Consider the following 23,473-nt stretch of genomic DNA (forward strand, 5'->3'; position numbering starts at 1 on the left):
AAGCCAATTAGCCTGATATTATTTTGGTGACTGCAGTTCTCTACATCTTCCGCCCTGTCCTCTAGCAATTTTACCTGGGCTTCTAGTGAAGTAAGGCGCTGATCCGAGGTCTCTGCCCTGTCCTCCTGAGCCGATATTCTCTCCTCCGCATGCTGAATATGCGCTGCATGCTTAGCAATGCTGTCCTTCACTTCTTCCAGCACTGTGTGCAACTTGGTCAGCTTTTCATCAAGCAATTGGAAGATATGGTGGATGGAGACCTGCATGCTGTCCTCGTGGGCGGGCGTGGCGCAGGACGCTGGGCTCGGGATCACAATGTTAGTAAGCTTGGTAGGCTTGTCTTTTCCTGGCCACATCGACTTTATCGGCATTACTGCCGTGATGTGCCACCACCGGTTCTGATAAATCCCGCAATTGGGATCGGAGACCAACCGGGAGTAGAATGAGCCGAAAGGGGCAGCTGTTAGTGCCGACATGCGCAAGTTAGGGGTACTTTTAGGAGGAATTAAAGCGGAGCTTGAGCAGGAGACATCTGGTTACAGCGCTGCAATCACTTGAACCCCACCCCCCAACACTAAGGTTGCAAACCTCTGCCAATACTGGTGCAATCTCTTCCACCAGTAACTTATAAAACTCCCCCCAGTGCTTTACCCAAGGGACTATCCCTAATAGCCCACTCCACCTCAGCAGCTGTAAAGGGATGTTCCAGAGCTCCAGAATCCCTGGGAGACAAACTGAACAAATCCACACTATCAAGGTACATCTGCCCATCTAGCATACTCCGAGCCCGGATCTGCATACAAGTCCGCAAAAAACGTCCGCAAAATCTCACAGATCTCCACTGGATTATGATGTAAGACACCGTGGGAATCCCGAACAGTTGTAATGGCCTCCCACCCCTTATGCGTATTGACCAAACATGCCAATAATCGACTACTTTTATTGGCGAAATGAAATAATTGAAACTTAAAAACGCTCCCTTGCCCTCATTGTGCCCTAATGTAATAACGCGTTCAATTCCTGTTGGACTTCCAATAACTGCGTCCAAAGTATGAGAGACGGCCAACGACTATATTGACATCTCAACACGGTCGCTCGTCACTCCAGTCCAAGCACAGTTTGGTGTCTCAGCTTACGTTCGAGCCACGTAGGCAATAACCTCTCCCCGCAGCACAGCCAGTAAAGAATGGGATCATCGCGATGTTGCTGATTAGTATTATTGAAAGTCTTTCCACCTTTACATCAAAAACTTCTGAAATCTGACATCACGGTAGAGATAGCATGGAAACCTCCACCCCCTCTGACTGCTTTGGGAAGCACCCCACTTCCAACAAAAGCCCACCCAAACGTGTTCGGAGATTTCAAAGGGTCCCATCTCCACCCCCTGCACCTGGGGGAGCATCACCCAGGAAATAAGAACCAAACCTATACGGGAAAGCGTCCCATGGGCCCGAGATAAATGTGAGTAATCCCTTTCTAAAGGGTATAACACTCTCCAAATATCGATCAACCCCAAAACGGTTTCCAAAGTCCAGACCCCCGTACATGTCTTAGTAAGCTCCCTCCCAGTAGATCTGGAACAGTCCATCTGGGGATCAGGAACTTAATTAAAGTCCCCCCCCCCCCAGAAGTAGCGGAAGATCACCAAATTGCAAGAACTGGTTGCAGAGCCCCCGAAAAAACAGAGAAGGATTGTTAGGGGCATAGACGTTGCACAACAATAAAAGCCGATTATTGAGCAAAACTGATGCAATAACATAACGACCATTAGGATCACGGAGCACTTTATGGAATTGCAGTGGAAGACCTTTATGAATCAGAACAATCACTCCTCCTTTCCCACCAACGGCAGGCACCTCCAAATGAGTGTCCACCCACCATGTACAGAGCTTGGCATGTTCTGCAGAAGATAACCAGGTCTCTTGTAAGAATGCTATAGCTGTTTTAGAGCAATTCAAACATTGCAGAATTTTATAACATTTTATTGGGGAGTGTATCCCCCCATACATTCCACGAGGTTAATGTATACTTCAGAGAAGTCTAATCAAAGGGAAAAATACAGAGATGACTATCCCCCATAAGGATACCAGAGGGGCAGCCCAGCCTCCACCCCTCCAGCTCCAACCAAACCCCAAAAAGATGTCCATATTCCCCCCAGTCTGTGCAAAGTCCCCCCACCCATTGCCCCAGCCCCCTCCCAATCCACCCCCTGCCCCCCACTGCTGGAAAACCTGGAATTGCAGTTATTTCCTGTGTCCCAGGAAGATGGGAATATGAAAATAGGCCTCTATAAAATTCTGAGATGCCAGGAATTCTCCTGGAGCCACTGCTGCAATGACTGATTGGGCCATTTCCATTGGAAACCGTGGAATCTTCAGAAATGCACAGACTGCCTTGAGAACCAGAACGGACCTCCAGTCTTCTGTGCCTTTCCTGGGCATGATGAAGTATAAGAAGTATCTTCCCATGCACAATCCATCGTCAGGGGCTGCCGGCTCTAAAGCTTGAATGTCTGAGTCGCTGAAGCAGAGCTCGATTTCTGGTCTCTTTTTCCCAGCTGGAAAATCTAGACAACAAAATCAGGGGGAGGGGGGGAGAACGACAAAGATTTCTATCTTATGTCCCTTTCATATGTCGTCTAACACATATTGGTCCAAGGAATTCATCTCCTATTCCCTTCAAAATGCTGACAAACGCCCCCCTCCCAAATACGAAGAGGCGTGGTTGGAATCCTGGCATCATTGGGACTTTTGGAACGATCTCTGGCCAGAGGAGCTTGTGTTACCTTGTCAGGACCTGCAGGAAGTACAAAAATTACTTTGACTCCCCCTATTCCAAAGGATGATGAGGTCTGCTGTCCAGGAGGTCAGCAAGTCATTTTCCAAACAGAATCTGTTCCTTGAAGGGCAATCTGCCTAAAGTTGCTTTAGAGGCTGAATCTTGACAGCAGCCACCACATATGCCAAGACTTTGCCTAGGATCTTAATAAGGTCATACAAGAGATCCACCACATAATCCACCCCAGCTATCACCAGCTGAGGGCAGGAGTCTTCCTCCACCGATGATACCTGTCACAGTCTCGTGTGACCGGGTGATATAGCAAACGAGGCTGCCACCGCTGCCTTCATATTGAAAGACACCATGTCAAATTATTTGTTTAAGACCATGACCACCCTGTGCATCACTTAGTAGCATTCCTTCACTAGGGTTAGTGACCTGCACCACTGTAGAGTCCACCTTTGGCTGGTCAAACAGCTACAGAAATTCTGGTGCCATAAGATAAAGCTTAGACATAGCTTTAGCCACTTTTAAAAAGCTGTTAGGATTTTCCCACTGCTCTGACCAGGGCAGTGAGGTCTGGATGTGCAGGGAAAAAAAAAAAAAAAGGAAGTCTAAGCAGTGGAGCAGCTCCTGGCTGTGCAATGAGCAGTGAAAATGGAAAGCTGAACTTCCAACTTCAATACTATGATGGTATCTGCAATAAAATGGTGAATTGATACCAACTTAAACAGCCGGCGTATGGAGGGATCACCACCTAGCCAAGGCTCCCAGAGGCTTCACGTTTGCTGGATCCAAAAATGGAATCAAATAAAAGCAGCATAGTAGTGGTGTGCCAACTTAGACAATCTGGGTCTGAGTAAACAGTGGTACTATGGACAGGAGCAGTGACCTCTGTCAGAGAAGACACCGTCTCATAACTCAGTGACGAGCCTGCTGGCTGCAAGGCGTGATCCGGAACCATAAAAGAGGCTCTCCACATGAGCTACACAAATTCTAGGGAAAACCCATACTCAGGGGCTGTGACCAATCCCTGACAGACCTCTGACGAGGCTTTTGATGGTCCCCAGACTGCTTGCTTGCTTGCTATTTGCGCTTTTGCCAGATTCAGGTACTGGGTGGGATTTTCTGCCCATTTGCCAGACACACATTGGTTCACCAGTCCTACAATACACGGAGGGGTGAAGCCGAAGCTCCTGTCCCCTCCTCACATGTGTCATGGCATGTGGTACAAAGACGCTCCTCTGCCGGTAATCCAGCACAAATGACACAAGGATTCATCATATTACATGCTGAGGAGTCCATCCCTATCAATTTTTTATGAAATCAAGGGGTTTTGGGACATTAAAGAAGAGACAAAAAAAAAAAGATTTTTTTTAAATTCCAAGATGGCTGCAGACAGAAAAATCACACCAACAACTGCCTGTGGAGACTTAAAAGAAAAAATAAAACAACAAAAAAAAAACAAAAACCACACAACAACAACAACAACACAGAAATAGGGTTTCTAGTGGTGGGAGGCCTGAACTCTACCCTCAGAAACCCATAAAATCCCGCTCCTGATTTTCCCATAAGAAATAATAGGGCTGTATTCACAGTTCTGCATAGTGCCTGCCTATCAGCTTTTTTCTCTGCAGCTGAAGGGGGAAAAAAAAAGGATTTTCTGCCTCAGAAGTTCTCCAAACAGTGAGTCCAATCTTTGAAATCTTTGGGCTGCCGGTCAGACAGACCCTGACCAAGACTTCCACCCCCTCAGAATCTCAACGTGCAACAGAGGCAGGAAATATGCAGCCAGCACCCTGATACCCCAAGTCCTCAAAAAACTCTTCATATCTGGCATCCCAAGTCCTCTAAATATTCTTCATACTTTGACCTCCAACCTTTTGTTGTAGTTCCCTCCTATTTCATCTACTGTAAACCGTGCCAAGTGGAGATGATGCGGTATACAAACCTAAGAATTAGATTAGATTAGATTAGGGTGCCCTTTAGCCTGCGCGTAAGCCCCTGAGAGTATCAGAAGGTAAGCTTGCTCCCAGGGTAATAGACCCTGAGCTCTGAAGTGGAACACAGCAGGCTGGCCCCACAGGTCCACCCAAAGGCTTGCCCTGTAAAGCTGCAGTCTGGTTCCGCGGGATCTGCTTCTTTTCCCAGGCAGAGAGTCCCTAAATAAGGGGTCTCAAGGCTCCGAAGCCACCCAAAAAAATTGAACTTATCGAAAAAAAGAGAAAAATAAGAACAACAATTCAGAGCAGATCAAACACCTCTGCAAGGTTCGCTTGCAGAAGGAAAAAAATCTGGAGGGGGCACTATACTCCACTGCTATGTGAGAGGTGCAGAAAGCGTTTGAGTGTAACTTCTGCATGACCCATTTTGTGGGTTTGAATTGAACATATGTCATATAGAATCCACAGTGGATGTAAAAGAAGGTGCAGTTGTGTGCACAGTACTGTCTTCTAAAGGCTCCTAGAAGTTGCTTAAAAGATTATTTATACCACAGTTTATATACCCCACATACTAGGCGACTCATAACTAATACACACATAATAAATAAAAACAAACAATTCGCACTGGGATTCCAATTATGACTTCACCCATCAGTAAGAATCTGTTGTCCTACTTGTTCTCCGTTCTCTATGAAAAATGTTATCTAACGCTCATTGGTTTGATCATGTGATACCTCTTTCTAGGGCCACACCAATCATTAGGCAAAACTAGACAGTCTGGGGGGGGGGCAGCAAACAAACAGCTGTGTTCAAAGCAAAACAGATCCTGTTAGCTAAAGATCCATCAATGCACACTTTAACTTATAGGAAGTTGGGGTTTGCTTAAGATGCCAATACCCTTGCCCTGACCTCTTATGGAAAATCATTGATTACCTCTATCTTATCATGAAGTTCAAAATGCTAAACTTCACCCATAAGAATTTTTACTGCAGTATCCCATCTCATCTTTCTACACTTCTTATCCCTTATATTCCTAACTATTCTCTTTGACAGAGAACTTTATTATTCCCTCAGTGATCCATGGTCACTTCAACTCAACGAGGTGCTAAATTTTTTTTCTTCCACCTCATCTTTGGAACTCTTCCAACAACTGCCTAAAAGAAATCATCATCATCACTAAGTTTAAATCACATCTTAAAATATATTTATGTTGGCTTTCAATTTTAACCATACTATGACCTCCCTGCATTCCTGACTGGCAGAGAAGTTGGGAAGATGCACTTATTGATCTTTTGGTCTTTCTAACTGGCTTTATATTCTTTTCTTCTTTCTTGTTTGGAAAAATAAGAAACTTCACTTTATTTCCAATCTTACCATAGACTCGGGACAATATTCTGGAGCACGCTGTAAGAGATGTTTTAAATGCGATTCACTCTTTGTTGATAAAATCTGTTAAAATGAAAACAAGACAAGAAGTACCATGTTAAAAAGTAATAAGGTGAAGGTGAAATTGAGTCATTTCTGGTAATCTTTCCTTTAGTTCAGCTGCATCATCCCAATTACTGTCTGGGTAGTTATCCCCTCCTACCAGCAGATGAAAATATTGCAAATGGCACTTCCCAGTGATATCACCACTGGAAGGGTCTGGTGCTCTCTGAAAAATTCTGAAGCAGTGAAAGGTCCCTTAATCCATACCCATACCTACAACCACTGCAGTAAGTTTTCAAAACACACCACTAGAGACACAGATAGAGATTCAACAGAAGCCTTTGAGGGGGGAGGGGGGTCTCAGGATGGTGAAGCTAGACTAAGGGAAAGGATATTAGCAAGTATGACTCTCATAAATTTCATCTTCCTTAGTGTCCAGACTGCATCATCCTGACTAGTGAGAAGTACACAAAAGCATAGTTACTCACATGTAGCAGGTGTTCTCCAAGGACAGCAGGTATATATTCTCACATGTGGGTGATGTCACCATGGAACCCAGTCAAAAAGTGTACTGTCGCACTAAAACTTTAAGACCGCCCATACCACGAACATGCTGGTGCCTTCTCACCGATTTCATGTTTATGGAAAGAACCTGGCCTATCTGTCTGATATATTTTGTAAAAGATAGACTTTTAGGTGGAGATCTTGTGACAAGGTGTTGGGAGAAGGATCTGATGGTATGCCATAAGATTCCTCTGCAGACAGAGTAGGTAGAATTTGACCACTGATATAAGTCTGAATAACAGGTCCCAATGTCATGTCTCAGATTCAGAGTGTCAAAGTGAATGATGAGATGGATGCTTAGGCAAACCTCGAGGAGAGCATCGAGGTGTCCGTTGAGAACAGTGAGAGCATCGAGTATCAAACTCACAATGAAGTGTGCTCTTTGGAGGATGAAGTGTGTCCCCTCCTACGGGACTCTCGACACTTTTGAGTCCGAGAGTGGTCCTTTGATGCAGACATAGGCTGTTGCTCGGATTGGGCTGAAATTGGATGCACCGATGTAGGTACTTGCAGAGTGTGACTGTAGCATCCCAGTCAGCGCTTTCAGCAATAGCTCTCTTATCTAATCCTGCAGAGTTAGCACCAATACCGATGATATCAAGGGTACAGAGGTTACGTCGGGTGTCGAGGCATTGGTGACCTCAATGTTGAGGCAAGCCTCAGGAAGTGACACCAGCTGCAGGGATAGAAATCTGGTTGTAGGACATCGATGCTTTGAATGCATCGATGTAGAAGAAGCCTTGCATGGAGGGGCGAGAAATATTTATGCTTTTTAGCCTTCCTATGAGATTTCCCCAAGGGAGGCAACACCAACGATGCAGAGGTGAAATGGGTCACCGATGCTGCCAGTGTCAATGCTAGAGTTTCTGGATGTTAAGTGTTGGAGTTGATGCCCATGAAGTTCACCTGAAAAAAGTTTCTCGTATTGTAACTTTCTAGTTTTAAGTGACCTCTTCTGCAGTTGAGCACAAAGCTTGCAAGAAATGTCTCAGTGATCAGGATCTAGGCAGTAGGCACACAAATTATGGATATCAAAGGAAAAACTGCCCAAAATACTGGGAGTAACGTTGGAAAAACATACTGATTTATTGTTTAAGAAATGTTTTTCAGTGCTTTGGAAGCTTTGCACCATTAAGAAGTATTTTGATGAAGCCTCCTTTCGCCTGTTGGTGCAGTCCTCTATCTTAAGTATTCTTGACTACTGTAATATTGTATATTTAAGGGCCTAAAAGAAAATTCTCAAAAAAATAAGAGTAGTCCAGAATACTGCTGTTTGCCTCATTTTTGACTTTAAAAAAAAAATGGGAACAAGTTACTCCATTTTATCAAAAACTCCATTGGTTGGTCCAGAGTCTTGTTTAAGTTTTCATGCATCTGTTATAAAGTAGTTTTTGGTATGTCACCAGACTATCTTATTCCTCATTTTTCTCTGAGTCACTCTAATAAGAGTGCACGTAGAGTGCATCTATTCTCATATACTTCCATAAAATCTTGTCATTACAAAAAGTTTCTTGAGAGAACTTTCATTTCAGGCCACTAAATTAAATTCATTTCTAGGAAAAATAATGTTAGAGGCTTCTTCTTATTTAGATTTCAGAAAATTGTTAAAGACACAATTATTCGATAGGCTGGTATCTTAACGTACGTTGTTTATTTTAACTTGTTCTTCCTTTTTTAACCTGATGTATTAATTTGCTTGGTTTTACTATTTTATCCATTGTATTTTTATGCATTGTATGTATTGCCTCTGTTGTGAGCCGCCTAGAACCCTCCCGGTATGGCGGCATATAAAAATTATTATTATTATTAATTGTAATGGAAAGGCAAAAAAAGTATCAAAAGTTTGTCGTGCTTAGAGACAACTTCTCTGCTGCGTGGAAACAGGCCCTTTTCTGTAGAACCGATGGTCCTGCGAGCCATTGGGCACGAAGGCACCAACGCATGCACGGTATGGGCAGTGTTGAAACTTCTAAAGTGACAGTACACTGTCTGTGCCAGTCTCTGTGGATGATGTCACTCACATGTGAGAATATCTGCCCGATTGTCTTCAGATAATACTTTTAAAATTTATACAAGCAAAAGATGTATAAAGCCATCCAGTTAAAAGAGCTACTCTTTGTATGGCCTCATTACACAAGCTTGCTACAGATTGTAAGAGCTATCATCCGATGTGAATTCTGCTGCTGACACCGCTGCTCAACATTTAAAAAAAAAAATAAACGGCTTGGAGAACTTATGCTCCGGGGCTCTAACGTATGCGTGCCGGCTTCCCTACTCTTCCCTCCAAAACCGGAAGTTAAGTCCGGGGGGAAGAGAAGAGAAGGGAAGCCGGCACGCACATGTTAGAGCTCCGGAGCATGCGTTCACTACGGGCTAAGGTGGGAGACAGGTCAGTGAAGCTTACAATTTGCTGTTCTTGCTGCCGGGTCCTGCCTACTTTCTGTTTCCGCGAAAGCAGGACCCGGCAGCATTTCTCCCAATAGGTCAATCGCGATCTTGGGCTGATCAGCCTTCCTCTCCCCGACGTCAATTCTGCTGTCAGAGAGGAAGTTCTGGCCAGCCAATCGCTGCCTGGCTGGGCCGGAACTTCCTCTCCGATGGCAGAATTGACGTTGGGGAGAGGAATGCTGGTCGGCCCGAAGCAGGGAGAGCTTGGGGCGGAGGCGGCTTTCCTGTTATCCGATGGCGGCGGCAGCAGCTTGGGGAGAGCAGGGAGAACGAAAGAAAGAGGACAGGCAGGGAGACAGAAGGAAAGAAGAGAAACAGAAAAAAAAGAAAGGGGGCATGAAGAGAGAAAGAAAGAAAGGGCAGGGAGAGAGGAAGAAAAAATTGGGGGAGGGAATGAGGTCTGGAGGAGAGGAAGCATACAGGCTGAAAGAAGGGAAGAAAGATTGGATGCACAGTCAGAAGAAAGTACAACCAGAGACTCATGAAATCACCAGACAATAAAGGTAGGAAAAATGATTTTATTTTAAATTTAGTGATCAAAATGTGTCTGAATTTATATCTGCTGTCTATATTTTACAATATGGTCCCCTTTTACTAAACTGCAATAGAGGTTTTAGCGCAGGGAGCCTATGAGCGTCGAGAGCAGCGCTGGGCATTCAGCGCAGCTCCCTGCGCTAAAAGCTGCTATTGTGGTTTAGTTAAAAGGGAGGGGGAGTATTTGTCTATTTTTGTATGGTTGTTACTGAGGTGACAGTGCATAGAGTCATCTGCTTTGACCTCTTTGAAAAAACCCCGGAACAGGAATGATAATTAACATTTTCTATGCGTACAGTGTGCTTTGTGTTTTTTTTCCAATTTTATTGTTGGTAGATCATTTTGACTTGGTCATTTTAAAAGTAGCTCGCAAGCCCAAAAAGTGTGGGCACCCCTGCTCTAGAACATCGCTCCTTAGTTTTATCAAGTGGTGCAGTGAGGGGCCAGCACTTTACATCTTATCTCCTCATGTACAGCACGGTTCTTTATTCTAAGCAGCTCTGGCACTAACAGTACTACGGGTGCCTTATGCTACTTTTACTACCACTTGCAGTCAGGTTCAGCATTTTATCATGGTTTTGGTTTTTTATTTAGTTTTTCACCAGTATTTTCATTTATTTATTAAAGCAGCCTTTTTTAACAGCCCGATGCCCCTCCCTTATCAATGTGCATCCAATCCACTGCCGACACTTTTTTGGCGCCTCTTTCAATGGATCAAATATCATAGCCCCACTTTTGCGTGTTCACATTTATTCTGCTTACGAGTTTATCTCATCGGTGCAGAGACCTTTTCGGTAAGTCAATTTTACTCTCCCTTTTTTTACTTTCCCGAGTGCTGTGGTTTTATTCTTTGGTTATAATAGAATTTCATTTGAACAATAATTTAGATCTTTCCAAGGTTTCACTTTTCATCTACCCGGTCAGCTTGTCTTTGAGCTACTATCAGCTTATGTTGTCAAGATACACTCTGTATTATCAGCTGTTCATTTCCCATATGTTTACTTTTGCCCTGTTTAGGTCTATATAATCTAGGTATACTGTTTTTAACCAGTCATCATTTTAAGTATGTATATGCCCTATTTTAGGGGGGGGTTAAGTTCTTTTAGCATGTTATTTCATTAATTCTGAGTTCGGTGTTACAATATGTTGTTCTTGGTTTTTAGTTTACACATTATTTATTCTTTTCTATGACATGTTCGCATCACAATTTTACTCAAAAGTATAAATAGGTATCCATATTTCCGTTCAAGTTTCATCACGGTGCTCTGGTTTTGGCTCCAGTATTTATCACTTCCGTCCACCAGGTCTGGCTATCCATTACCATCTCATATTTTAAAGACTCACTCATTATAATTAGCAGTGATCCAAAGTCTCTTCATAATGGACATGTCCGATTTTAGCATTTGAATCTTAGTACTATGGGTTTGGTCTTTTCTGGTTTCCTTTCTATAGTCTGCTTATTCTGGAGTCTTTTGAGTTTAGAATTACATTTATGACATATTTTTGTGGTTATAATTGTATGACATGTCTAAATCGGTCAAGTTATCCATTCTTTTTATTATTTTTTGTCCCCTCATACAGTGGCAGACCGCCCCGGGTGCTAGCCCTAGGGGGGTACACAGCCGGCTGGATCCAGAACCTTCAGAGCTGCTCTAAATGGCACCTGCACCTCAGCGCAGCTGCTGTACTTATTCCGAAGCAGAGTCAGCAGCCGCACTGAAGTGCAAGAAGGTCCCGCAATGACTGCATTTGCCGCCTCTGCCTCCAGAAGTCATAAGTGACGTTGGAAGGGGTGGACCGGCAGCTGCAGTAATTGCGGAACCTTGCCGCAACTCCCTGCGTCTGCCGGCCCACTCCCTCTAACGTCATTTACATCTTCCAGAGGCAGAGGTAACAGAAGCAGTCATCATGGGACCTTGCTGGTTTGGAGGGAGAGAGGAGCATAGAAGGGTGGTGGAGGGAGAAAAAGGGGGCAGATGCTGATGGAATTGGTGTGCAGGGAAAGGAGAGAGAGACATAAGGGGAAGGATACTGGATGGAATTGGGTTGGAGGGAAAGAAAGGGGGCAGATGCTAATGGAAATGGGGGGACGGGAGAGGAGAGAGTGAAATGCCAGAACATGGGGGTGTGGATGTGAGTGAGGGAAGGGAAGAAGAGGAGAGAGATGCCAGACCATTGGAAGAGGGAAGGGAAGAAGATGGATGCCAGACTAATAGGGGTGAAGGGAGAGAAGATGCCATATAGAAGGGGCAGAGAGAGGGTAGACAGTGGATGAAAGGAAAAGAGTGACAAGACTATGAGGAAAGCAGAAACCAGAGACGACAATGTAGAAAAAAATTCTATTTATTTATTTTTTTGCTTTAGGGGAGATGCATCGCTGTTTCTGTAGCGTTGCATTGTATGCAGAGTCCAGCTTCTTGGTGGTTCAATTTAATCTTTGTCTACATTTTTCTATTTTATCCCCCTTTTACAAAACTGTAGAGCGTTTTTTTTAGCACCGGCCATGGTGGTAATTGCTCAGAATTCTATGAGAGTCTGAACTGTTACCACCATGGCTAAAAACCACATTACAGTTTTGTAAAAGGGAGAGGGGTTAGTTTGTGATTACATATTCCATACTAGGCGAAGGTGTTTTCTGTGTTCTGTGTGTTCGAAAGACATGGTTTTCAGTTAGGATTGACTGTGTAGGATTGATCTGTACTAGTCTGGCTTGTTTAGTTTTACAATGGGTGTATTGATGTACTGCTCACTGCAATATGTAAGATGCTGCCTTTTCCTAGGTACACTCTTGTGTGATGTGTGGATTGTTACTAAAAATCATGTTTTTCATACAGGTGGGGGGGTGTCAAAAAAATAATGGGCCTCGGGTGTCACATATGCTAGGTACGCCACTGCCTTCATAGTTTAGATCTAATCCACAAGCCTGCTGATTCATGACAATTTCACTTCTCATGTTATCTTATCCATTCTTTTTATTATACAACTGCCCAGAAAGCATCATTGTTTGACATGATTGGACCTTGAAAACTAACGGCAACAGTGTTCTCCCCAGAAATGTTTTCCAGCCATGAAAAACATTTGCTGAATTTAGTATGCCACAAAAAAACATTTGCTCCATTTAGTGTGCCGGAGTTAAAAAGTTTGAGAGATGCTGCTCTATACCATTTGAAAGAGGGCAAATATCTAATTATTCATTTCTAGAATTGGATACTTCTTAAATTTAATAAAAATATTATGGAACAAGTGTCAAACCTTAAGAAAGGCAGTCATCAAGTTCAAGTTCAAGTTCAATTTTATTTGATGAATCGCCTATAACAATTTCTAAGCGATGTACAATTAAAATATCATATATGATAACAGATAGTGTTAACAACAAAACTTCTTAACAAATTTTTGAAAGGCAAAAATTTATGACATACAATGTTAGAACTATAAGGAGTTACTTCACAAACTAGATACATTAGGGAAAAAAGGGAAAAAGTTACAATTTTCTCAGTCTCAGATGGAAGAAACATTAAAGGTACACACATAAGGAAGGGGCAAAATAAGATTAGGAGATTAAAAATTGAGCTTGAAAAGCACGGAATATATAAATAGAGTATAAAATTAAATAGTAAAAGCATCTTTAAATAAAAAAGTTTTCAAAGATTTTTTAAAGGAATTGAGGTCTTTTTCTTTTCTTATGTAGAAGGGCAAGGAGTTCCAAGTGTGAGGTCCTAAAACAGAGAACATTTCGTTTCTTCTTGTGCCTACTGTTTTTAAAAAAGGGACTGATAATAGGTCTTGAGAAATAGATCGAAGGGAACGAGAAGCATGATAAGGAATAATCATTTTGGAAATAAATTGTGGTTCCTTAGATGCCATAGTTTTAAAGATTAGTAGTGCTATTTTAAAAGTGATTCGATGATTAATGGGTAACCAATGGGATTTTATCAGTAAAGGAGTTACATGGTCATACTTTTTTGCTTTATGGATTAGTTTTATTGCGGTGTTTTGGATAATTTGGAGCCTCTTTTTATCCTTTTGTGGTATATTGAAAAGTAGAGAGTTGCAATAGTCTAGTTTTGATATTATCATAGAATGGATGAGTATATTAATAGATTTGGGTTCTAAAAAAGAGGAAATAGAGCGTATAAGTCGGAGTTTGTAGAAACAAGATTTGACAATTTGATTGATGTGGTTATGGAAGTTTAAGTCGGAGTCAATAGTTACACCTAAAATTTTTAATGATGATACTGATGCAATTGGAGAATTATCAAGTAAAAATGAAGATATTGGAACGATGTCTTTTCTCCAGGTAAAAATCATTGTTTGTGTTTTCTGTATGTTCAAAGAAAGCTTATTGGAGTTAAGCCAGATTTTAATTTTTTCTAGTTTAGTGTTAATTTCGGTAAATTCATCGTCCTATTCTGGGTCAAGTGGGTGAAGAAGTTGGATATCATCTGCATATGAGAATGGAGTGAAACCTAAAGATTGGCAGATGGTGAGTAATGGGGAGAGAAAGATATTAAATAGGAGAGGTGATAGAATAGAACCTTGGGGTATTCCAAAAGATGTAGTATAAGGAGCAGAGTGAATGTCGTTAGTAACAACAGTAGATGAACGGTCAGAGAGAAAAGATTTAAACCAGTTTAAGATTTGTCCACTAATACCAAAAGATTCCAGACGGAAAAGTAACAGGGTGTGATCTATAGTGTCAAAGGCTGCGGAAAGATCCAAGGAGAATAAGGCAACTGATTTATGGTGATCAAGAAAATAATGAATATTGTTGATAAGACCTAGCATTGAGTATTCAGTGTTATGGTGTTTCCTGAAACCCGTTTGATTGGGATGTAAAGCATTGGAAGTTTCAATAAAATCTGATAGTTGTTCAAAGACCAATTTTTCAGTCACTTTTGCTAAGAAAGGTAAATTGGAAATTGGTCGATAATTAGATACATCTCTTCGATTGGCATTGAATTTTTTCAGAATTGGAGTGACTATTGCTTTTTCCAGTTAGTAGGAACAGTTGCTGTTAAAAGACTATTCTTGATAAGTGAGTGGATAAAAGAACCAAAGCAGGAAAAAAATTTATTCAAATAAAAAGGCGGGATAGGTTCAAAACGAGAGTTTTTTAATTTAATTCACTGAAAAATGCATTCTATTTCCTTAAGTGATGGAAGTTTAAAATTGGAACATTTAGATGTTGGTACAACAGATGAATCTGAAAAGTGAGAAAATTCCTCAGATATTTGAAGAGAAAAGGTTTTTCGTAATTTCTCAATTTTATCACAAAAGTAATTGGCCAAATCTTGTGCTTTAGGAGTAGATTCAGATGAGCTATTATTGATTTTTGATTCTGGCGTAATAGATTTAAGAATTGAAAATAATTCAGAGCTGTTTTTAGCTTTATAGATTTTGTTAGAATAGTAAGTTTTTTTTGTTTGATTAATTTTATTTTTGTAGAAATGTGCATGTTCTTTAAACCGTTGTAAATTAACAAATGATTTTGATGCGCGCCATTTTCTTTCTAAGGATCGTAATTGTGTTTTGATTAATGATAATTCCTTTGAGTACCATGGATTGCGTATTTTACAGAAAGAAATAGTTTTGGAGGTTAAAGGAGCTGTTGCATTTAAACAAGATTCTAAAGAAGAGTTCCAGGAAGATAATTGATCGTCTATAGAGTCAAAGTTAGGTATAGGAATTGAAGGGCTAAAGAAAGTAGAAATTTTAGAGATTTCCAATTTGGAATAATCTCTAAACGTACATTTTTTTAAGGACACAGAGGGAGAGATTGTTTCTACAGGATGAGAGTAGCAAGAATCAAATACAATTAAATAGTGATCAGACCATGGTACTGATGTAATTTGGGATAGTGAATGAGTTATAGAATGAAGTTTGGTTGTGAGAATCATATCAAGAGTATGCTTTGAAGAATGTGTAGATTCGTTAATAAGAGGTTCCAAGTCTAATGTCTTAACGAAATTAATCATTTCAGCAGAGTACGAATTGATCGGGTTGTCAAAATGAATGTTAAAGTCTCCTAGAATAATTGGGCAAATCGTATCCAAACAGAAATCAAATATAAGATTTTGTAAAGAACTAAGTTTGGTATTATCTATGGGGGGTGGATTGTAGATTAATAGAAGGTCAGTTTTTGGGGTTTGTTTAATTTGTACATGTAAGAATTCAATCGTAGTGTTGTTCGTAGATTGTTCGCAAATCTTCACTAAGTTGTTTTGAAAGATAATGGCAACTCCGCCTCCCTTACGGTTCTGCCTATGGTTCCAATGGTAGTCAAAATTTGGAGGACAACAATAGGAAAGGAAAGCCTCGTCCCCAGAAGTAAGCCAGGTTTCCGTGATGCACAGAATATGTAATTTATGTGAGAGTATAACGTCCTTCAATAAATGATGTTTATTACGTATTGATCTGGTGTTAATAAGACCAATTTTTAAAGAATGATTAATGGGAAGAGAGTGTATTTTAGAAACATGAGAGAATGTTGGTAAGGAATTGTTGGAGTATAGAGCTGAAAGTGGAGCATTGGAAAATAGCTAATAATAATTAACTAATATAAATAGTACACATTTAGGGCTCCTTTTACTAAGCTGCGATAGTGGTTTTACCGCGTGCTTAGCTCGCGCAGAATTGCCGCACATTGAGCTGGCGTTAGTTCTAGTCGTGTAGTGCAGCAATTCTGCACGCGCTAAAAACGCTACTGCAGCTTAGTAAAAGGAGCCCTTAATTTTCCCCACCACCAAATTTCCCCATCCCGCCTCACCCGGCTACTTTTTCATGCCACCCGGCTGGAAAATATTTCTGGGGAGAACACCGATATAAAATCATTTTTTATACATATATCTAATATAATAAAACGCTAGACGCGCATGCGCACGCAGATCTGCGTGATCTGAAATCCCTGATCTGTGCGTGTATGTCCGTGGCTTTGCAGACGTGCGCATGCGCGAGTCCCCAGCCTTACTGCTTCCCAGCCGCAACCGTTGCACTCCCTGCTCTCCAGATCGCGGTGTACAGACCGGTAGGGCACTGGGAGCTAGGGAGAAAGCAAGGGCTCAGTCTTCGTCATCGTCTTCGCCCCTCCCCCCCAATCCCCATTGAGCCTCCCACCCGATTTTCTCTTCTCGCGGTCTGGCCGGCTACCTTAGTCCCTTGCCGCCGCCGCCGCCATCCCCTTCCCTTCCCTTGGTCGACAAACCTCTTGGCTCCAGCAGCGGCCGCAGCACTGTAAACACGCTGCTTTGCTGCCTCTACTGCCTTGATTTGCTCTTCCGTTTCTCTGATGATGTCATCAGTGACACGGAAGAGCAAATCGGGGCAGTAGAGGCCGCGAAGCAGCGTGTTTACAGTGCTGCGGCTGCTGCTGGAGCCAAGAGGTTTGTCGACCGCGGGAAGGGAAGGGGGTGGGGGTGACGGCGGCGGCAAGGGACTAGGGGAGCTGGCCAGACCGCAAGAAGATAAAATCGGGTGGGCCACAAAGAGACAGGGAGGAACTGGAGCGGAAGAGGGAAAGGGGCCTGCTTTGGGGGAGGGCTGTGCTTGGAGGCACACAGCTTTGCTTGGGGGGGGGAGACAGAAGGGGGGCCACGGAGAGACAGGGAGGAACTGGAGCTGGAGAGGGAAAGGGGCCTGCTTTGGGGAAGGGCTGTGCTTGGAGGCAGACAGCTTTGCTTGGGGGGGAGACAGAAGGGGGGCCACGGAGACACAGTCAGGGAGGAACTGGAGGGGCAGAGGGAAAGGGGTCTGCTTTGGGGGAGGGGTGTGCTGGGAGGTAGATAGCTTTGCTTGGGGGGGAGACAAAATGGGGGGCCACGGAGAGACAGTCAGGGAGGAATTGGAGGAGTAGAGGGAAAGGGGTCTGCTTTGGGGGGAGGAGTGTGCTGGGAGGCAGACAGCTTTGCTTGGGAGGGGAGACAGAAGGGGGGCCACGGAGACACTGTCAGGGAGGAATTGGAAGGGTAGAGGGAAAGGGGGCTGCTTCGGGGGGAGGGGTGTGCTGGGAGGCAGATCATTTTGCTTAGGGGGAAGACAGAAGGGGGGCTACGGAGAGACAGTTAGGGAGGAACTGGAGGGGGAGAGGGAAAGGGGGCTGCTTTCTAGCACCCGTTAATGTAACGGGCTTAAAGACTAGTATATATATAAAATCATGTGTGTGTGTGCGCATTCCAGCATAACTCTGAAATGCATGGAGAAATGTCAACCAAACTTGGTATACATATCACTTACTATCTGGGAGACAATAATGCGGGGTGGGAAGGGGATCACACCGATGAGAGAGAGATGGAGCTGCTTTGACCAATTGTGTGAAGCTTCGGGAATGTCGTCATACACTCATTTAACAGTATATAAGGAAGTGCAGGTGTGGTGTGGTGAAGCCTAAACAGAAAGTGAAAACTGAAAATTTGTTTGATGTTAATCCTCAAGTGAAGGTAAAACAAAACCCAAGGGAATTTATATTCAGGCAACGCCGGGTGATCAGCTAGTTAAAATATAAAAAGGAACATGTCATAAGGAAAAAGGAAGTCACGTCATAAAGAGGAGTCGGCAGAGGGAAGGCAACGAGCACCGTCCAGCAGCCCTGTATAGAGATCGGCTTGCTCTGCAAGGTGATTGCTAGTGGCAGGGAGGAAAGGAGGGAAGCTGGCTTGAGCCGTCGAACCCACAAGCGAGGGGGGTGGGTTGGAGCCGCCGGACCCGCAATGGTGGGATATCAGGGAGCAGTGGTGGATGGGGTTCCCCATGAGAACAAAGCTTTTTACCACTTCATGGAGCAGTGAAAAGGTTTGTCCCCATGCCGGCGGTGAACAGATATAAATTTTTACCCGTTCTTGTGGATTTACTGTGGTCACCCGCGATTAGCCGCAGGAAAGGGTCATCGTGTCATTCATTAGTTCTGGCCCATAATTGCAAGCACTGGATTATTGTATTTCAGTCACAAGATAACTGGGAATTTCCCAGCCCAGCCAAAATACATCCATTAAATAACAAATTTTAAATAGGTTTTTTTAAATAAAGAAAATTTCTGAAGTAGATTTTGGATTTTAGCCATATAATTTGTTAATTGATCTAGACTCCACCTACACATTATGGTGTAAATGCTCACCTGTTCACAAACATCACGACACATTAAGTTGTCCTTTGCATGGCCACAGCATGGTGATGTCTCTAAAGGGCAAAAAACAGGTTTCATAAAATTTTTGAAATTACTAAAGACACACCAACTCAATTAAAAACCTGTATAACTTACTTTAATCACACAGATAGAAAATCAATGGTACAAACATATACAGTAAGAGGTGCATAATCAAAACAAACGTCTAATTCCAATTCAGACGTATGGCGCTAGATACCCTAAGTCAGCAGTGGGAAAATGCCCATTTTTGAAAAATAGGTCTAGAATTTTTTTGTGAAATCTGTTTATTGGCAAACAAGAACATAAGCAATGCCTCTGTTGGGTCAGATCTGAAGTCCATCGTGCCCATCATACAAAACAGAGCAAGAAATATCAAAATAGAAGACATGGTTCAATAAATACTATACGTTTACGTCACACATAAAATTATGGCTACGTTACATCGACAACATCTTCGTGGCATGGACAGACACATATGATGTTCTCATGGAATTTTATAACTGGCTTAATGCACGGCATCAAAAATACAGTTTGATATAAATATTCATTCACACAAGATATCTTTTTTAGACATTTCTCTCATCAAACAGGACCAAGAATTAACAACTACGGTTAACAACTACTTAAGTAATCATCCTTTGTCATTATAACAAAGTTTACCCATCTCTCAGTTTGTGTGTTAACACATTTGCTTTGCTTCTACAGAATTTAGAAGGCAGAGTAAATACCTTTCCCAACATCTAGGTGATCGAGGATATTAGAAGTCAGTCTTGAAGAAAGCATATAAACGTGCTAAATATGCTGATCGAGATCTATTACTCACGCTGAAAGAGCATTCTCCAGACTTACAAGCGGTTACATGTGTACTTGAATTTTCACCAGCAATAAACCAAGTAACCCGGTCGTTACGTCATCACTGGGATATTTTGAGACACGACCCAGCTTTTTCTGACTGTCATCTACGTATGGCTTACTCGAGGCAAAATAACTTTAAGGAGTTGTTGAGTCCATCTGATTGTTTCGTTCATAGACAACATCTTCAGTCTATGGGTAGTCATTCTAAATGTCATACATGTCAAGTATGTGCTATTACAATGGAATTATCAGAAAAATTTGTGCACCCGATTACGGGCAAGACATTTTTCATTCAGTTTAACACCACTTCCAAAGATATATGTTGGCCAAACGACACGGTCCCTCAAGCTTAGGATGACTGAACATAAGAGTTGTTTGAACACAGGGAAGATGCAAGCTCCAATCGTTGCCCACTGTCTCAAGTATAACCATACTTTCTAAGATCTGAGGTGTTGTGTAATAGACCATATTCTTGAAAGCCATCAGAACAGACAGCAGCTACATAGAGAACTATTCTGGATTTTTACTTTAGGGACAGAAGAACCAAACGAGTTAAATTCTATAACTGAATGGCATCAGTGTTATAGATTCAAAGTTTCTATTATTTTCTATTGTATGTTGCTGTATCCAATCAGAAGCATGCTATAAAATTTTAAAAGGCAGGGTGTGATCCACTTCCTGTGTCTGAGGAGCCATGTTTTCAAACCCGGAGCTTCTACAAAAGTACATTGGAGCTTGTTGGACTTAGAAAATGAAGATAGAAAATTTTCTACAAAAGTTAAGTAACGTGAACATTTTGTTTTGTTCACTTTATAGGATTAACCACTTATACGTCCTGAGGCAGCTTTTTTGAAGCGAAACGCTGGCCATCGTCGATGTGTGGTGTTTAGGTTCCTGCTACAATGAATACTGCTCTAGCAGGGTTAATTAAACATTAGCTACTAAGTGTTCCTTAGTCTCCCGAGATATTGTGGGCAGAGAATTATATTGCATTGCATAAGGCTTTTGCTTAGTGTAACATTATGTGAGGAGGTTTTTTATGCCAGTGATTACATCCACCCTGACTAAGCCTCCTATTTATCTGCAACTTTATTCAGTTGACTGGATGGAGGAGGGGATATGAGCTTTTTCCTACCTCAGGGTAATTTCCACCGCCATTGCCTTTATAGCAGATGCTTGTTAAACCTTGCTTGCACCAACCTCGGGGATTCAGGACACATTTACGGAGAGCTCTGTAGGTTCACATGGTTTTTGTGTCTACTATGCTGAAAACGTTTTTGAGAGTGTGGTTTTGATATCAATAAATACTATAGACATTCATGTATACAGAAAAGCAGAACAAGTACCATCTTGTCTTACAAACAGCTTGCACAGCAATCGGAATAAAACCAAAGCCTGATAAAAGCATCTTGTATACCAGGAATTTTTCATTTCTCAACAAATACAAAACAGAGAAATGCTAACACCCCAACCCCCTGCTCTGGTGCTTTCAAATGCAAGGATATGTATTCTCTTCACAGTTCACAATAAGCTATACGGGTGTCCTTTCCACTGTGAGAAAAGCGCTCCCGTTCCCACCGAGCCCTCTGTAACATGAAATTATGCCAGTGACGTAGTGAAGGGGTGTGTTCTTCCGCCCAGTGCTGCAGTATGGACTTCTTGGTCAGGACAAGAGTAGGAAATGAGCATGATAGTCTCTCAGTCCTTGAGTGAGGAGATCCCCAGACAGTCGCCCCATCATCAACACTTTATAAGACCATTCTATTGAGATCCCCAACACCCTTTCCAAATCTGTGAAAATCCCCAATCAGAAAGCCCTAAGCTTAGGGCAATCTACAAAGTAATGCACAAGGGTGCCAGAAGCAAGTTTACACCTGTCACAAAGATCATCATCCCATAAAATTTCTATGGAGATAAAATCACCAGATCAAAAAATCAAAATAGTACTCTGTTCTACATCTGGCGAAACTTAACCTCAAAAAACAACTCCACCTCTCCCCTCTTTCCGCAAACGACTTAGCCAAATTTTTCAATGAAAAGATTTCCACCATAAGGAGCTCTTTCCCCTCAGCAGTCTCTTACAATTCTCTTCCTCCCAATGACTCAAACCCTATCCCAGCGGATAGATCCTGGATGACATTTGAACCCATATCTGAACCCCAGATCTCTAAACTCTGCCTCAGACTGAAATCCTGCAAATGCATCTTAGATCCTTTCCCATCCCACCTTTATGAAAACATTCCTGCACAGGCCATCTCCTCCCTTACGAGACTCATTAACTCTGCTCTACTATCAGGCTTGTTCTCCACAAAAATGGGCCACATTGCCTTGTCACCTATTCTGAAAAAATCCGATCTCGACCCCTCCCTACCATCAAACTACCGTCCCATAGCAAATATCCCTCTACTTACCAAACTTCTAGAAACCATAGTTGCTACCCAGCTCTCCTCCTATCTCGAGAGATTCTCCATTCTTCACCCCTACCAACATGGCTTCAGACCCTGCTTTAGCACTGAATCCCTCCTAGTTTCCCTAATTTCAAAGGTACAACAACTACACTCACGTAACAAATTCGCTGTCCTACTACAATTCGATCTTTCCGCTGCTTTTGATGTCGTCCATCACGACATACTACTTTACCAACTTTCCGAGATTGGAATCGACTCCACTGTCCTAATGTGGTTCTCAAACTTCTTACACTCCCGTTCCCACACTGTCAACACAAATGGCACCATGTCCACTCCTTGGACTCCATCTTGCGGTGTCCCTCAAGGATCACCCCTTTCCCCTATTCTCTTTAACATCTACATATCCTCCTTGAAAACTCTTTCAACTATCCCCCCTGGAAACAATCTACACTTATGCAGATGATATCCTTGTCCTCCTTGAGACTGACCAGAACCTCACCAACCTCCACGAAAATATTACAGCTTGCATAATGAGACTCCGTGCCTGGTCCCTCTCAGTACAGATGAAACTAAACGAATCTAAAACAAAACTACTCTGGCTCGGCCCAAAATTCGAACACCTGCCCACACTTTTCACACTACCCACAGGCGATACACTACAGCTCGAGTTCTCATGCAAGGTCCTTGGTATTAGAGAATGACACGGGGAAAAAATCTGTCCCCGTCACCGCCCCGTCACCGGCCCACCATCCTCTGCACCGCCCCGTCACCGCCGTTCCCTTCACCGCCCCGTCACCGTCACCGCCATCCCTTTCACCGCCCCGTCACCGCCACTGCCATCCCATTCACCGCCCCATCACCGTCCCCGCTGCATCCATATAAGCCTTAGTACTGTAATATTTAGCTTATTCCTTTCTTATAAATCAAAGTTCCTGCTGCTGAACTAGAGAAAGAGATGTTCAGCTGGCAGGGCTTTGTTTATAAATTTTTATCAACACAACTAATATACTATTTTATCCTAAAGCAAAAAATAAATAAATAAAAATTTTTTTCTACCTTTGTTGTCTGGTTTCTGCTTTCCACATCTTCTCATTGAATTCCTTCCATCCACTGTGTGTCTTCTCTCTGCGTCTTCCATTTGCTGTTACTGTGCCTCTCCCTTCACCCCCCCCAAATTGGTCTAGCACCCATCTTCTTCCCTCCGCTCCCTCATAGTCTGGCATCTGTCTTCTTCCCATTCTGTCTTCCACATTTCCCTTCAGGGTCTGTTCCTCTCCACCCTCCTTCAATGTCTGTCCTATTCCTTTCCACCACCACCATTCCCTCCCTCCTTTACCATCTGTTCCTTTCTACTACCCTTCAGCTCCTCTCGCGTGGCC

General features: G+C 42.7%; 1 protein-coding gene across 6 annotated transcripts in view; it reads right to left on the minus strand.

The window, feature by feature from the left end:
• Nucleotides 1-23,473, minus strand: part of RECK (reversion inducing cysteine rich protein with kazal motifs) — a 381,558-nt gene that overhangs the window by 331,006 nt on the left and 27,079 nt on the right. For 4 of the 6 annotated variants that reach the window (XM_033929631.1, XM_033929632.1, XM_033929629.1 and 1 more), the window contains exons 2-3: nt 18,802-18,863; nt 6,096-6,170 (exon numbers count right to left, since the gene is read on the minus strand). In XM_033929631.1, the coding sequence (XP_033785522.1) occupies nt 6,096-6,170; nt 18,802-18,825 (99 nt within the window). In that variant the 5' untranslated portion in view covers nt 18,826-18,863. Of the gene's footprint in view, nt 1-6,095; nt 6,171-18,801; nt 18,864-23,473 lie in introns of those variants that run through there. The other 2 variants (XM_033929634.1, XM_033929633.1) reach the window with 1 other exon arrangement.

Source organism: Geotrypetes seraphini, chromosome 2 (genome assembly GCF_902459505.1).
Source record: "Geotrypetes seraphini chromosome 2, aGeoSer1.1, whole genome shotgun sequence".
In the NCBI taxonomy this organism is placed as follows: Eukaryota; Metazoa; Chordata; class Amphibia; order Gymnophiona; family Dermophiidae; genus Geotrypetes; species Geotrypetes seraphini.